We start from the raw sequence: 16282 nt of genomic DNA, 5'->3' as shown, positions 1-16282 counted from the left end.
GGACGCTGACTTTCAAAAAATATTGGGGGGGCTCAAACTGGGGATCTTGCCCCGGGAAATTTTATAAGTAGTGAGTTTTAAGTTTTTTTTAAGCATTTTAGAAGAGTTATATGACCAACATTAGAACCCTGATAACTCGAATCTCGATATCTGGACACTCCGGGGAAAATCGACAAGCCTGACACATTTTTTCCTCACACCCATAACGAATTTTTGAGGGGGCCATCAGGCCCCATGGAGTGCAGGCGCCACTGGTTAAGATTCCATATAATTAAGCTGGAAACGACTATCTGTTCAGGCAAAAACTTATTTAACAAGTTTTCTATTAATTTTTATCATAAATATTTGTTTGATAGGAAAGCAAACACTAATTAAACCCATAGTGAATGAAAAATTAATATCACGTAATACTCAACACTTAAGATATTTATTTTGCAGTTTTACTGTTTACTATAAAACTAAACTAGGATGCAGCCACTCAGTGCTAGGGGCACAGCTAGGAATTTAAGGGTAGGGGGGGTTTTACACACGACTAATACTGAGAGGTCTGGAGGCAATGGAATACCAGCTAGGGTAAGTGGAAGGTGTGGGGGCCCTTCTCAGGAAAATTTTAAGATAAATGGTTCGAAATGGTGTGTTTTACGGCTCTCAGGGGGATATTTTATTAATCCTTACACTATTTTATAAGTAACATTAATCCAATTATGTAAAATAGATTAAACTTAAAAATTTCTCTGAGCTCTGAGGGGGGGGGTTTATCCCCCAATCCCCCCTTTGCTCCACCACTGCTTAGTGCTACATATTTTATTGGTCAAATTGGTTGCAGAGTTGCCAATAAGTTGAGATAGGTATGTAGAGTAATACTAGTGTCTGCAGATTCACCATGATTTTCTAATCCTTCCACAATGTGACACCAGAAACTTGTCCTTAACCCTTTCAAGACGGCACAGTTTTCGTCTTAGCATGACTGCTGTACTGAGCCCCAAGAGACTCTTCTTTCTCGTGGTACGGAGCATTTTTGGAGGGCATTCGTTAAGAAGGGTCTCGCTGAACCTTTTTTGACCCCTCCACGCAGGGAATTCGCATTATCTCGGACTCCGAGAGTAGTTGTGCCCCCTCCTTTCTGGGTTTACGACCATACCTGCGGCATTGGTTCGCTGTCAACTTATGTAGTGCTTATGTGTATTGAGCACATGGATAATTGTTGCTTGCACGTAAATTGCAGACTTGGAATTGAATTCCTCATTTTTATCTGAGCATTGTCAAATTTTAAACCAAGTTCTAAGTCCATTATTAACGCATTTAATACAGCAACAATTTCCATGTTGATGTTTATACATAACTCGAGATACAAGTTAATATTTATCGTAGAATTTCGTTTAAAAATTGGAAACGCTGATCAAAAAACAAATAATTCAATTCTTAGTTTATTTTTCTTGAGAAATGAACAAATATTTATTTCGAAACGTGACTGGTTAACAATTGAATGACCGCTGTCCCTTACTGCTAAGAGGGGTTATAAAGTACGAGGGGTCCGGGTACCTGCTCCCGGATTCCAAGGGTAAATCCTAAACCCCGCAGGGTTGGGTCCCGAAACAAAGACGTCGTAAACCCTCGACCTTCTGAAAAGGGGGAGAGCTAGAAAACGTATATATTCGGCTTTCGTTCTCCTGGCTAGCAAAATCTCACACGTAAATATACGGCCGTCGTCTCCCGGGTAAGGAAACGTCCACACCTATATATACGTGTATAGTAGGGAAAAGGTTAAATGTCCTTGAAATGAGATCTGTTAACATTTGTCCACTTCAATTAAGATGACCAAAATGCACAGAATACAGTTGGAAGTAGGGTTCATGGCTCATGGCAATGGAATATGATTAGATGAGGTTGGGGGGGAGCGTGTTCCCCTCAAGAAGGAGTTTTTGGGGCCATAGCGATATGAGATTGGGCTGGGAGGGAGTCAGAGATGGAGCCGAGGTAAGGGAGGGGGTTGCATGCACAAGTGCTTTTCTTCCCAACAGTGTTTTCCCTTGCACATTCACTCGCGTATACATATGTACATTATCTATGTATGTACTACATTCCCAGCAGCCAAGGTCCAATATAAGGGTCACACACACACACGTAATGTGTTTTCATTCCGACAGAGCACCTGAGAGGGAATGTATTGTGAACCGAGCACCAACAGAGGCAACGTGTCGCCCGCGTCCACGGCCAACCTGCAAGAGGGAGCGCTCAGGCCCAGCCTATCGTCTTGGAGACATGCTCCGCATACAGGACAACATCCGTTGGTATGGACCCATCCAAGGTAAGGAGACGCACATGTTGCTTTTTTGTGGTGTGTCAGTTGGCAAGCCTGAACCACGGAATAATGGTATCGTCCCTCCTTATGGTGCTGAGCTGTGAACAATGTTGTTTGGTGAGATTCAGTGGAGCGCTTCAAAGGTCATAAGCTGTCTCTGAAAGAATCAGTTAACTGGTTAATCATATTAACAAAGATTTGGAAATGAGTGAGAAAATACAAATGAAGTATTGACCTCCACAATGAAATCCTTGTTTAAGCTGTCATGGGGCCTTTTAAGATTTGCGCAAAATAAGCAACAGTGGTCAATGTCATGGTTGGTTCAAATGTACTCATTCACAGAGACGGTTTAAGCACCAAAAACTTGTTATTATGCTCAGTTGCAGTTACTTTCTATAAATAGTAATCAGTTAAATTTTCTAATTACAATTATAAAGAGTAAATATAGTTAAAGTAATATGTAGTAATTAACTACACATGTAGTTAAATCTACATAAGTATGTTTACAATTTCCCTTCAGAAATTTTTTTTGAATGTCACACTAGGTGCGTGCACCACTATTGGATGAGTCATGTTCCATTCATTACAACTTAAAGATTACATATTTTAAATGAGGCAAATTATTCATTTTACCAATAATTCACAGCCTAAGCATTTTCAAGTACCTACCTTTCCTAAAGGAACCTCCACTGAGGTACATGTTTGTGTTCTTTTCTCCAAGTTTACTGCTCTATAACCATAGTTCTTACACATTAATGGATAAGGCATAGTTGGAGCCAACAAATTTTTGCTATCAGCAAAATCTCAGAGTTCAGTTGAATGATTTGTGTTTGCCTAATTGTGATCAAAACTATATACATGGCAATATTATGCATACCCTTTTCCATCTTTTATTCTCGAATGTCATACAATATAATTTTTTGGGGCTCATCCCCTCATGCCTCCAAGGTGTTCACATTACAAAAACGTGCAATTAGAATCATTGCAAAAAAACCTTTTGATGCTCCCTCCAAGCCTATTTTTAAAGCACTTAACATTCTTCCACTCCCGTGTGTATATTTATTATCAATTTTAATTTTTGTACGTTATAATCTTGATTTGTTTATGCTCAATTGTGATGTTCACAAATATGAAACTAGGAATTGTAATAACCTTCATTATCATTCCATTAGGACTAACAGATCAAAGCTGGGCCCACGCGAGCTGGGCCTCAGAATTTATAATAAACTTCCTGCGCATTTGAAATCAATTCAGTCGATGGAGTCATTCAAAAGGAAGTTAAAATCTTTTCTTCACGAGAAGAATTATTATTCTGTTAACGAATACCTACAGTGCAACCTCGATATAACGACACCCCACGGTGTACTAATAAACACTCGCTATAGCGAATTGTCGCTTTACCGGAGGTGGAGCAAATAATAGCCAATATACCTGTTGCGAACAGATATACAGGAACAGGAGTGGTGCGGCGACAGATAAACATCTATCCGATAAACGTAAGCATAAATCCAGACGATAGGCTTTGTTTTTTTTCATCACTAAATTTCCTTACTCAAACAATGACTAACTACTCAAACAATTTATAAGCGCCGCACTGAATAAAAATCATGGAAAGCATTGTTTCGTCAATCATTATGCCAATGCACAACCGACGAAGCCATTTTTTCTATGCACTTAATTAGTTCATTTACCTACGTGATCATTCTATTATTTTGGTATTTTCCACTGAAAATTCAAAAATTAATTGATAAAACAGTATCGCGGTTATTTAATGCCTCAAATGTTTCCATTGGTGTACGTTTATTGTTTCTGTACGTTATGCGGCAGTGAAGTGAAATAACGCATTACATTTGTTTCTACATGCGAAAACGGTGGAAGGTTTTATAACGTTCCCGCCTTGGTAGACTTTTTCTATCAAATAATGTAATACCTACATAATCTACGGTAAAAAGTTTGCTAAGCTTGGAAAATGATGTGATTAAAATTGCCGTTGCTGAAAAAAAGTTTCTTTTTGAGTGTTACGCTCGCGACGTATTTGAAGTAATACACCGAGTTTACTACGGCACTGCAAACGAGAGTTAATTGTTCTGCGAGTTCTTCCAGCGGCCACCAGGGGATGCTCGGCTACCCACGTGACAAAAGAGAGCGCCAGTACGACTCCGACCACTGACGCGAATAGTTCACCCTTGTAAATCCGCAACTGAGAATAAACACGTCCATCCGGGCAATTCACGCTGAGTATCATTGCTTCGTACATCCTAAATCATCGCTAAGGCGCACTACCTACCTTTAGAGGCATCATTGCAAGAAATACCTCATACTGCAAGGTTTTTGTCGAGGAGTTGTATGTAAAAAAGTTCCGTTTCGTCTATGTTATATGACGCGGGGAATACTTCTAAAGATACTTACGATCGGAGTCCTTTCTTCCACGACTTCGGGTTTACACCGCAGGCATGACCAGCAATTATGAGGGGAGATAACGCTTTGGTGCTTCGCATTAGTATAATCAACCTTCTGCACTCTTAAAATTCTCGATTCGCAATCTATCCCTGAAATGTTCCGCTTTAGGCTTGGGCGTAGCCCCTTTCTCAGAAGTTCCCGCAGATTGGAATGGGCAAAACCACCCGAACAAAGCTCCTTATAACTATTCATCGTCTGCATTCCTTGGGCGCTTCTGTGTTTTTTATAATTTTGCAGAGCGAATAGGAAGATAAATTAATTTCGACACTCTCATATTACTCCTTTATTTTTATTTTCTCACTTAGACGTGTTTGGTGTTTTTTTGGCCATGGTGACTGCCATCAAATGCTTTCTATTCACGCAACTCACGGACGTGCGGGTATGCTGCCGACTGCTTTCTGCCGTCCGAGGAACAAAAGAAGATGAAGCATTCGCGAATGCTAATGCCACAATATTTTCACCAAAATTAACTACTTATTTATCGAACGACAGTTTACCACATAAATTTGAGACTAAGAACTCCATTAACTTCATATCTAACAGATCGCTAGAAATTACAGAGGTTAAGAAGTCTTGATGAAAGTCTTCCGGCGGTGAAACACTCGCTATGGCGAGAGGCAGCACCAAAAGGGTGTCGTAAAAACGAATTTTTTAACACGCTTATTATAGGGTCAATTGACGGTGCATCGGCTATCTCTCGTTATAGCGGGAGTGTCGCTATAGCCCGTACTCGCTTTAACGAGGTTCCACTGTATTTCATTCCTCCTATTAAGCATTAATATCCTGTGAACATACAATTATTTATAATCTATTATATATATATATATATGCATTTTTTTCCTTTTATGACGTGTCTTATATCTTTTGCTGTAAGGTCTCTAGACAAAATAAATTATTATTATTATTATTATTATTATTACCCTGAAGACATAGTTAGCACATTTTGTTGCAACTATGGGTTCAAATATTGTTGAAATTAACTGCACTTATAATTGCTATTCATGGATATCTGGTCCCTTTAGGTATACCAAATCAATACATGAATTAAAATTAACGGTAGAGATGTAGCTAATGAATATTCAGAACTAACAATCTGGTAAATCACACAAAATTCTGCGTGCAGCCTCAAAGAAGCCACCCTCCCCTGTCAAAAATAATCCTATTTTCTCATGGCTTTTACTGAATAGAATGCTAAGAGCAATCACTGAGAGAAATCAAGTTTCTTCTGAAGACAACAAGTTAAAATGGGATAACCTGAAAAAAATGCAGAGATGAGGGAACTATGATTATAAAATATCCTGAAGTGTATGTTTGGACAGTTTGAACCATGTGCCCAAGTATGGTTGGTCCTCTAAAAGTAATATTTTTATTTTGGGAGCAAGTAGTACATATAAGATAACAAGTAGTAGGTAGTAACATTTTTTAAATGTTGCGATTATAAGTAAAAAGTGAATGAAATGTAATCATTACTGGTCACTCCACTCATTTGTGAAGCTGTCTAACGTTTTGTGGCGACTGCAAAGCAGAAGAGGAAATGCAATGAAGAAAGCTCAATATATAGTTATAACTATAATAAGGCATTGTCCCGCTCAAAATGGCAGTCTCTTGCTCGGATTCTTCTCATCCCCACATCCCTCCATCGCCCAATTTAAATAAACACCCCCAAAAGCTACTTCAGAAGAAAAAGTGATCTGAAATTGCCATGACATATCCTGCCAAACAATCTACTGGCAGATGGTACCTGCACACTGAAATTCATTGGGGAAAGTAAAAAAGAAAAATAAATTCAACGATAAACTTGAATTTATATAGGATATCTAGTTTGAAAGAAGTTTAAAAAATTAATGATGTACGTTTACAGGGAAATACCTATCATTTCGTTTATTTTATTTGTAATTATTTTTTACATTAATTGGATAAAAACAGCCTCAAGTATTTTTTTGCCCAGCATCATTTCATACTTTGTCTATGCATTAAATCAAGAATATTTTCAGAAACTTTCAAAATTGTATCTCTTTGATTTATTTTGTAAAAAAATTAATAATGGAATACAAGTGAACTCAATGAGTTACTAACTTTAATGCTATCTAAATGAATCCTTTAAGTCTTATTGAGGATTTATGCTGAAACTTCCATGATATTATTACCGCAGTACTTTGCCTTTTAATGCATACAGTAAATAATAACATGTAATATAATAAAAATCCCCGAAATAATTTCGCATAAAACTCCTTCGTTGGTGTGCTGACGCATCGCACAAGGAACATGGCCTGAGAAATTCATGCGTGGTACGTAGTTTTGTTATTTTTGGTGAGGATCACTGTGCCTTGAAGAGTGAATGGATGAGTCAGACTGCAGACATCTTGCTTTAAGTGTACACTATAACATAAGGATGCTGGGTGCACCTGCCAAGAACAATAATAACAGCCGCTGCTTCATCCAAGTTAAGATAAGCAGTTGGTTCCCCCCTCCTTCTCCTTCAAAACCTCATATCCTCAACTGCTTTTTCATTTCTTTTTATTTTGACTGTTCTAAGCATTGGCATTCAACAGTGATTTTTATCTTGTATTTGAACCTCCAACAAAACGCGACGACCGACTTTAACTCCCTCTTCCATTCTGAGGTGAGGTTCCCATGTAACAATACCTCAATACTCACTCTTTTTAGACCCTTGATAATAGCACTGCATCATGGAATCTGGTTGGGTTACAAAATCTTTTTGGAACACTTAGTACAGATCTAATTTTTTTGTAAAATATTTTTTGCTGTGATTTTCATTTTCACTGGCTCTTTATGATATGTACTGATTTATGCATTATGATTCTTGTTTTGATTCCCAAAAAATTCTCTCCCCACTCACAGCTACCATGCGAGTGTACCAGGACTTCTTCCATTATCGTGGTGGAGTGTACAGCCGTCCAGCCGGTTCTGACAGCAGAGAGAGCCATGGTTACCACTCTGTCCGGATAATTGGTTGGGGAGAAGACCGCAGCGACCCCAGGAGGGCTCCCATTCCATACTGGGTAATGAGATTGAGACCATGAGCAATTGTCAAATGTAGGTCATAAGCGAGTCTAACGTCAGCAAGTGGTCCATATGGTATGTGGAGGTGGCGCCTGATACATATACTGAGGCTGTTTGCACCTTGAGGGAAGGACACGAAAAGAATGATGCTGAGAAACCCAGCACATCAGCGTAAGCCTGCTCTTAGCAAAAGACACCAAGGTCCTATCTGATAGACATCTGAGTACTCTGCACCTGAGTAATACCTCTACAAAGTACTCAAGCAGAAATTGCACAGTGTCCCAAAAATCTCTCCACCTCCGGCTGGACACTGGGTAGAAAGTCAGCTCTAGGCAATCCACTAACCCAGACCATTTTTTTGGACATGTGTCTAATTTCCTGTATTAGGTCCCATATGCTTCGTGTACATTGATTACGACTGACAGAGCCTTGAAAACAAACTCCAAATAGTAGATAGCATTCAATAATAATAATAGTATACAGCATATCTGTCAGGATATGTGATGCAAACAATATTCTACTACAAATGTATGAAGTTTTTGCCCAAAGCAAATGCAAGTCCATAATGGATGCCCTAGCACACTGGCACAATCTCCAGTGGTTGCAAAAGTATCCTTGTAAGCCCAAACTATCTAATTAAACTTTAAACTGTAATCCTTGAAACCCAAATAAGAAAAAGGTAAAAGCCATGACATTTAACCCTTTCGAGACCGCTGAGTTTTCGTCTTAGCATGACTGCTGTACCGAGCCCCAAGAAACTCTTCTTTCTCGTGGTACGGAGCATTTTTGAGGGCATTCGTTAAGAAGGGTCTAGCGGATTATTACACCCTCCGAGCTCCAACCTTTTTCGCCCCCTCGCAGCGGCGACTCCACATTATCTCGGGCAGCGAGGGTTGATGTGCTCCCTCCTTTCCGGGTTTACGACCATACCTGCGGCATTGGTTCGCGGTCAACTTATGGATTGCTTATATGGATTTTTCAAATGGATAATTGTTGCTTGCACGTAAATTGCAGACTTTGAATTGAATTCCTCATTTTTATCAGAGCATTGTCAAATTTTAAGCAAAGTTCTACGGTCAATTTTAACGGATTTAATGCATCAATCCTTTCAATGCCAAATATATGCTCCTAAAATTTTTCTTATCGAATTCAACTCCTTCCAAAAATCTCATTAGCTATTTCTCCGAAATGCATTACTCGAGGTAAAAAAAAATCCTTGCAAGAAAAGCTCTTTGTCTGTCACAGGGCAACCTTGGTATCCTTTGGAAAGTACGCTCCACTCAGGCATTCAGAACACCTGTGAAGCTTCTTTGGAATTGCATCCATCAGTATAATTATGTTTTTTCTCGGAATTTTTGAAATCCCTCATTTTGTTTGGAAAATACGCTCCACCACGGGCTGAAATAACTCATGAAGACCTTCTCTGGAATTCCACCCATCAGTATAGAAACGTATTTCTCAGAATGGGTAAAGTTCATTCTCGTTCACATACCCACAATTCTTTTTGATTATAAAGTTTCCCTTCACTTCTGTCTCAGTCGTTCTTGGGTTCAGACGTTTGTGGTTCTCATTCTGCAAGTGATAACTTTACTGTATTCGTCGTGAGAAATTGGCAGTGTACCGCCAGTGTGTTTTTAATATCTGTTTGCTGCGGCTGGAATCATGGCAAAGAGATTGATAACGGATGAACAGATATTGGAGATTTTGACCCGCAGTGATAGTGAGGATGGAGACCTGTGCTTCGATTGCGAGAACGATGATCTGGGAACGGAGGTTGCCGGTGAGTTGACATCTATATCGCTACCCTCGACATCCAGGATATCGCGGGAGCTGCACTTCTCCGCGGCTACGTCTGATGATTCCTCGTCCGATGCGGAGGAAAATGCTCCCAAGAAAAGGAAGATGAGTGATTAAGGCACAGTTTGGCCAGCCAAAGATGCAGGAGGTATTTCACAGGAACATTAGAATAAAATTCAACAAATTACGCAAAAAAATATTTAAAAAATTTCGGGTAATAATTATCAGTCGTATTATGATAATTACACTGAAATCGAGATATAAGTTAATATTTATCGTAGAATTTCGTTTAAAAATTGTAAACGCAGCTCAAAAGACAAACAATTCAATTCTTAGTTTATATTTCTTGAGAAATGAACAAATATTTATTTCGAAAATTGACTCTATAAACAATTGTATGACCGCTGTCCCTTACCGCTGAGAGGGGTTATAAAAGACGAAGGGTCCGGGTACCTGCTCCCGGATTCGGAGGGTTAATCCTAAACCCCGAAGCGTTGGGTCCCGAGACAAAGGCGACCTAAACCCACGACCGTCCTGAAAGGGGGAGAGCTAGAAAACGTATATATACAGGTTTCGTTTTCGTGACCGGGAAAATCTCACACGTACATACACGCCCGTGGTCTCCCGGGTCAGGAAACGTCCACTCGTATATATACGTGTACGGTAGGGAAAAGGTTAAATTGTATGTATTAATGTCTTTTACATTCATTTTTTCCATAATCATTCATTAGTCATTCATACAAGAGACAAAGCACAGAGGGGTTCCTCGTAAATACCTTCTGAACCCACGCAAAGAAGTCATGGACACACCTTTGGTGAAAGATTTTAATAAGATTTAATGATTTTAATAAGACCGTGATAGGGATGAATAGTTTTTATGGTACATATTTCCAAGTTAATTGAACAAGATGAATGGATTTGCTTCAAGATATTTCTGAGGCGGTACAGATAGACCATTTTAAGATTTTCTCTTGCACTAGTTGGTACTTACATGCTTCATTGTTAATTCCAAAATACCAAAATGCTGTATCCACAATTCTACACCTTTGATGCATTTTTAAGTTTAAATAAGGGTTATGCAAAAATACTCCTCACTGATATTGACATAGAAATGTTAACAACCTATATATTTGCCATAAAATGTTTACCTACTGAGTGAGTGAGAAAGATTGTAAGTTTGTGAGTACAGTGGCAGATACATATGGAGAGTTTGGGGGGGAGGGGGAGGGGGGTAATCCCCCCCCGTTGTGGGGCCACGCGCATTGCCAATGAGTCATTTCTTTCCCATGCTATTCGTTCATTTCTTTTGTCGGTTGACTCTGAGTCAAGTTACTAAGCAGTTCTACTTTTTTATGCTGCATGCACACATGTCTGCATCATAGTAATTTATACATTTCTGTCTGCCACATTGTTAGCCAATCTACTATGTGGTCATGGCAATTCCTGTGAGTCTCGCTCCCCCCTTGAGTTTTTTCTGTATCCACCACTGAGTGAGTGAGTACAACCCAGCATTGTAGGTGTTTATCCTTCAGATTGCAGCAGAGGGCCACTATGCTGCCAAAATAGGTACGTTCATCACTCATCCTCATTTCCCGTTTCATCTATATCTTGGTTACGTTCCTCTGGTGCTACTCTCTCCTGGATATAAGAAGCCATCCGCATGTCTGAGTGTGGAATTGTGCAAGTGACTGTTTTACTGAGTGCTTGTCCACATTATCAGGTATCCTCCCATCATCACAGCCCTGTGAACAACCCCGACAGGTTATCAACCCACGAGGCTTTAGTGGGCTCCCATCAGCCCTTACCATGGGGATCCCGAGTGGTGTCTTTGTGAGGCAATTGCAGTCGAGGGAGGAGGCAGAGGGGCTTCTGTCTCGCACTCCCATCCCCACACTCTCACTCATTTATTACATTTTCGGGAACGAGCGTTGGGGGGAGAGAATTTTTATAGCCTTTAAAGTTTACATTTCATATTGCATTTGAGAGATGTTGATGTGAAGCCACCTTAAACCTTTTGCAACTATACGGGGTAACTCAGTTACCCCAAATTCTATTAATAATGTATAATATTTTATTTTCATTTTGTCCCTTACATTTTTTTTATATTTGAGCGCAAACACTCAGCTGCTATTTAGGTGATGAATGAAATATTTTTACATCTAAATTGTTTTCAAAACTTTAATTTTTATTGTTGGTGTTAGTCAATCTACAGTTACAGTAGCCAGAGGCGCAGCTAGGAATTAAGGATGGGGTGGGGGGGGTTTAGGTGCAACTAATACCGGGGTGTGTGGGGGTATGGTATACCCACCAGGATAAGCGGTATGTGCGAGATTAATAAATTGCAGAATTTTCTGATAAATGGTGAGTTTTACGGTTTTCTGGGGGATATTTTATTAATCCTTACACTATTCTATTAGTAATATCAATCCAACTAAGAAAGATGGATTAAACTTAAAATTTCTTTGAGCTCTGGGGGGATTTTATCCCCCAAAACCCCCCTCTTGCTGCACCACTGACAGTAGCGAAATATGAAAGATCCCTGCTGTTTCACACAAAATATATGTCAAATCCTAATTACAACCTTTAATGTATTTTTAAATTATACAAAAATGTTATAATATCATTAAAAAAGAGCCATGTCGCTGAATCACAAGAAAGACTAAAATGCAACAAATAATTTACTAGGTATAAATGGCGTACCTGAGATATCTACGCTGTCATTTGCGCAAGTTTTCAAGGCACAGTCACAAAACGATAAAGCATGGCACTTATGTATTTCCTTTTTTGCAGTTGGCTGTCAACTCTTGGGGCACATGGTGGGGTGAAGGTGGCTACTTCCGCATCAAGAGAGGCGTCAACGAGTGCGACATTGAGAAGTACATGCTGGGCGCTTGGATACAACCAGAGCTGAGCTCACTTTCGGGCCCGTACCGCCCGAGGCCGTCCTCGAGGAGAGGGCGCTAGTGGAGCATCCATTTTGTCTGTTGGCAGTGGTTGTTGACCTTCCTCCCCTCCCCTCCTCCCACCCGTGAGGGGCCAGGGGTCATCCGATGCAAACGACGCACACAAAGGACATATCTCGACGCAGTGCGCTGCTCCTGTTCCCACACTGCCATTGGGCGGAGAGGCATCGAGAGTGTTTGTGTCTGGCTGCTGCCCTGCATCGGCTGTGGCAGAGGGACATCTGATAATGGGAGAAAAACGACACATAGCTACAAGCCAAGCCCAGAAAACGAAGCACATGAAATGTGCGTGCCTTAATTAGATAAATTAACTTTTATAAATTTATGATAACAGTATTTTAGGGGAATTACTGTAACATATGGTTGAATAATTGTTGTAGATTTTTTGAGCATATCTGATGAGGGGATGGTCAAGTATTACGTAAGCACCTCTCGCAGTAGTGGAGTGGTAAATTCGCGTACACTTTTGCTGGCGGATAGGAGGGAGGGAGTGAGGGAGACCGCATTGCTTACATGGAGAGACGGGAAGGCCTCACTCTTCTTTGTTGAAGGCAGGGACTGGGACTGGTCAAGATGGGCATGTTGTGCAGAAAACAGAACTCCCAGATTTCACATACCATTGCATGTGTATGCAAATGAGAATTTATCGATGAATAATATTTAAGAATTTTAGTGGCTTACTCTCTTGTGGCACTCATGTGGCATCATTAAAGAAACACATCAAAAACAGCATAAAAAATTTAGTTTACCTTACGTGAAGAAAATCAAAAATTATATGCAAGAAAGGAAGAGAGTTTTGGCAAGTGTTCTTTCATTTTTGCTTAGAAGGGGGAAAGGAGAGTCTAGAATGGCTGATGCTTACGTAATACTTGAATGCTCCCTGGATACCTGGATGAAAAAAAAAGAGAAGAAAGTCAAGAATTTGAATGGATTTTAAAATTATAGCAAGTGTTTGTTTAACTTAAAAAAAACTTTAATCACAATGTTTGTAAATGATTGTGCCATTCACTCAATACTGCCCAAGGTGTTTCAATTCTAATGATAGAATGCATTTTGCATTGATAAGAATGATGACCAATCAAAAAAGTAAAGTTTAATGGCAGACAACAAGGTATTGGGTGTAAACAGTAATCAGAACATGGGATATTGTGGACATCCACAGAACTGTCATCGATGAAAACTACAAGTATCAAACGCTCACTATAATGTTAATGAGATGATGAAAAGTGCCATTAATTGATTATTAACACTTAAAGTATCATTCAATATGATTCCTATGAATTAAAAAAAAATGAGTGCTGAACTGCCATAGTTTCTACTTAATAATTGAAGAAATTAATGATATACTCTTACTGTGATTGACAAATGGTTTTATACTAATGTAAAAAAATGCTGCCATTGAATAATTTATTTCGTATTCTCAATGTTTTCATGTTTATGCTGACATAAATACTTCCTTTACATCATAAAATCCTTCAATAGCAATCTATGTGGTTAACCGTCCCCAATCCTCTTCTACAAAATGACTGAAGTGCTTCACCAGTCACATACAATGCATTTCTTATTCTAATCATAGCGCATCCTTGGTCATTCAAGGCTAGATGCATTTTCAACACAAAATTTTCATCCCAGTATCACACTTGTTTCATTGACATCTTTCATTTACCTCCGCCATATGTTCGTTGAATGAATTTTTGGGCACTCCTTCATAGGTACACACCATCAAAATAGAGTTTGCAAATTTAGATTTCCTTTCCCATATAAAAATTCTGTATTTGAATAAATTAATTTTATACACTATGTAGAGAAGTGGCTAATTGAGGGTCTTCTTTGTCTTCATCGCTACTTTGCTCTGATCCATCCTTGGCCCACCAAAAGAATGCAGAGAAATTTATCAAATTTCTATGGAAAGTCAAGAATTCCTGGGCAAATTATCCTATCAAAATGAGGAAGAAATGATAGAAGGGATAATAAAAGAATGAGGGATGAGGAGAAGTATCGGTGAGGTGACAGAGAAAGGAATTAGGTAAAAGCAGGTTAAAGGTAAGGAAAAGAAATTGGGAAGGATCAACACGGCACAAAAAAGCGAGCGAAGACTACGGACATTTGGCAACACAGCTAACTTACTCACAAAGCGTACACCATAATGGAGGTCTGAAAGGGACTGAAATTCCCAGAGTCAAGACACAGCGAATTGCATTTTGGTTTGTTTTCAGGGCGTGACGTGCCCTCCATACTCACACCCCAAAACACTTTGGCCTGCCCCTCAGTCGCAAAGATATTTGAAATGAGCCATAATGACGATAGATGCCAATGACATCTATATGATTTACCAATTGGAAATGGGATGAGACAAAAGGACATGATCAGGCAATAAGAGCTGTGCATGAATTCATTGCAATGTAGATCTATGGGTGATCACTTCCAGCACCTTTTATCTCTGTCAGGTGGAAATAGATTCTCCTAAATTAACTTGGCTGTGGCCATGCACCAATGCCCATTTGCCAGAATTACTAAGATGGGCAAAAACGTAAGATAAATGGTGAAAACAAAGGCAAATGGGTCAAAATGCTGCTTCTCACTTGAAACCCGATATGATAATGATATTTCATCCTCAAGAAGGAGTATTTTTTAGAGACGGCACATGGAGGCATGCCCCCAAAAAATTAGCAATAAAGTGACTGTCATCCTCTGAATAAATATAGTGAATCTTGCTCGAGCGAGAGCATGGCCGCAGCACACAGTAACTCCATCAAACACGCATTACCATTATTTGTTATGAATTTATATACAATGTATATATTTGTATTGCATCATGGGATGTCCTTATCTAAAATGAATTAGACTAACCTTATCTCAATCTTACCCATCTACTATTATCGATGCATCATCTCTGGTTATTGCTAAAGCCTGAGTCACACCATCATCATTTCCATCCTTTTGGAGGGACAGCTACAACTACCGCTCCAATGATGGCGGAAAATGACCGTTTTACGAGATAATCAATTTCTGCGGTGTCTGCAGGGATGGAGAATCCAATCCCTTTTTCCATAACTCGGCATATCCCTTTTACCATCGCTGAAACTATTGCTGTTAATGTCTTTCAGCCAATAAGAACGCATGGCCACCAACAGCGATTGTAATACCATCATTGGCTTTTAATTGAACGATAGTTATAAATATGGAAAGTGACGTAGTAAGCGATGGAAAAAAGGATGGTGGGAATGACCAGGTGATTAACCCTACACTGCATGGTGTGCCATATATGGCACAGCTTATTTAATGGCTTGCACTGCGGGTATTATTCTAGATACTGGCTTGAAATTTTCAAGCCCTATTGCCTGTAGTCTGCTGAAAACCATGAAGTCCAATGGCTACCGCTACTTTGCAGCACCTTTGTTTCATGTACTCATATCCATGTGAATGCATCAAAATGTTTTTTGCAATTTTTTTAACATTTTTACTTTCTTATAAATTGTAGTTGTAGCAAACACAGGCAGCCAAAATAATTTAATTATTGATAAGATATGTGTATACTATATTTCTGGTAGTTTTAATAGCACCAAAGTATTTGTTTGATGCGTAAAAGTTCTTATAAGTATCTGTGCCTGATATGGCACACCATGCAGTGGTGGTCCTTTTTAGTTTTCGAGTGATTTCTTCGTCACTGGCCTAATGATATGTATGCTACCTTTTTGTTCGATAGTGACGGTCTGATACCAGCACCGTGATTTAG

General features: G+C 39.4%; 1 protein-coding gene across 1 annotated transcript in view; it reads left to right on the top strand.

Annotated features, from left to right (window-relative positions):
• Window positions 1-14346, top strand: part of LOC124155352 (tubulointerstitial nephritis antigen-like) — a 146003-nt gene extending 131657 nt beyond the window's left edge. The window contains exons 6-8 of the mRNA XM_046529094.1: window positions 2148-2308; window positions 7625-7785; window positions 12374-14346. Coding sequence (XP_046385050.1) covers window positions 2148-2308; window positions 7625-7785; window positions 12374-12547 — 496 coding nt within the window. The 3' untranslated portion in view covers window positions 12548-14346. The remainder of the gene's footprint in view (window positions 1-2147; window positions 2309-7624; window positions 7786-12373) is intronic.
• The last annotated feature ends 1936 nt before the right edge of the window (window positions 14347-16282 follow it).

This window comes from Ischnura elegans, chromosome 3 (genome assembly GCF_921293095.1).
Source record: "Ischnura elegans chromosome 3, ioIscEleg1.1, whole genome shotgun sequence".
Classification (NCBI taxonomy): Eukaryota; Metazoa; Arthropoda; class Insecta; order Odonata; family Coenagrionidae; genus Ischnura; species Ischnura elegans.
The sequence above is the reverse complement of the archived record's forward strand: the minus strand, read 5'-3'. Positions and strand labels throughout refer to the sequence as shown.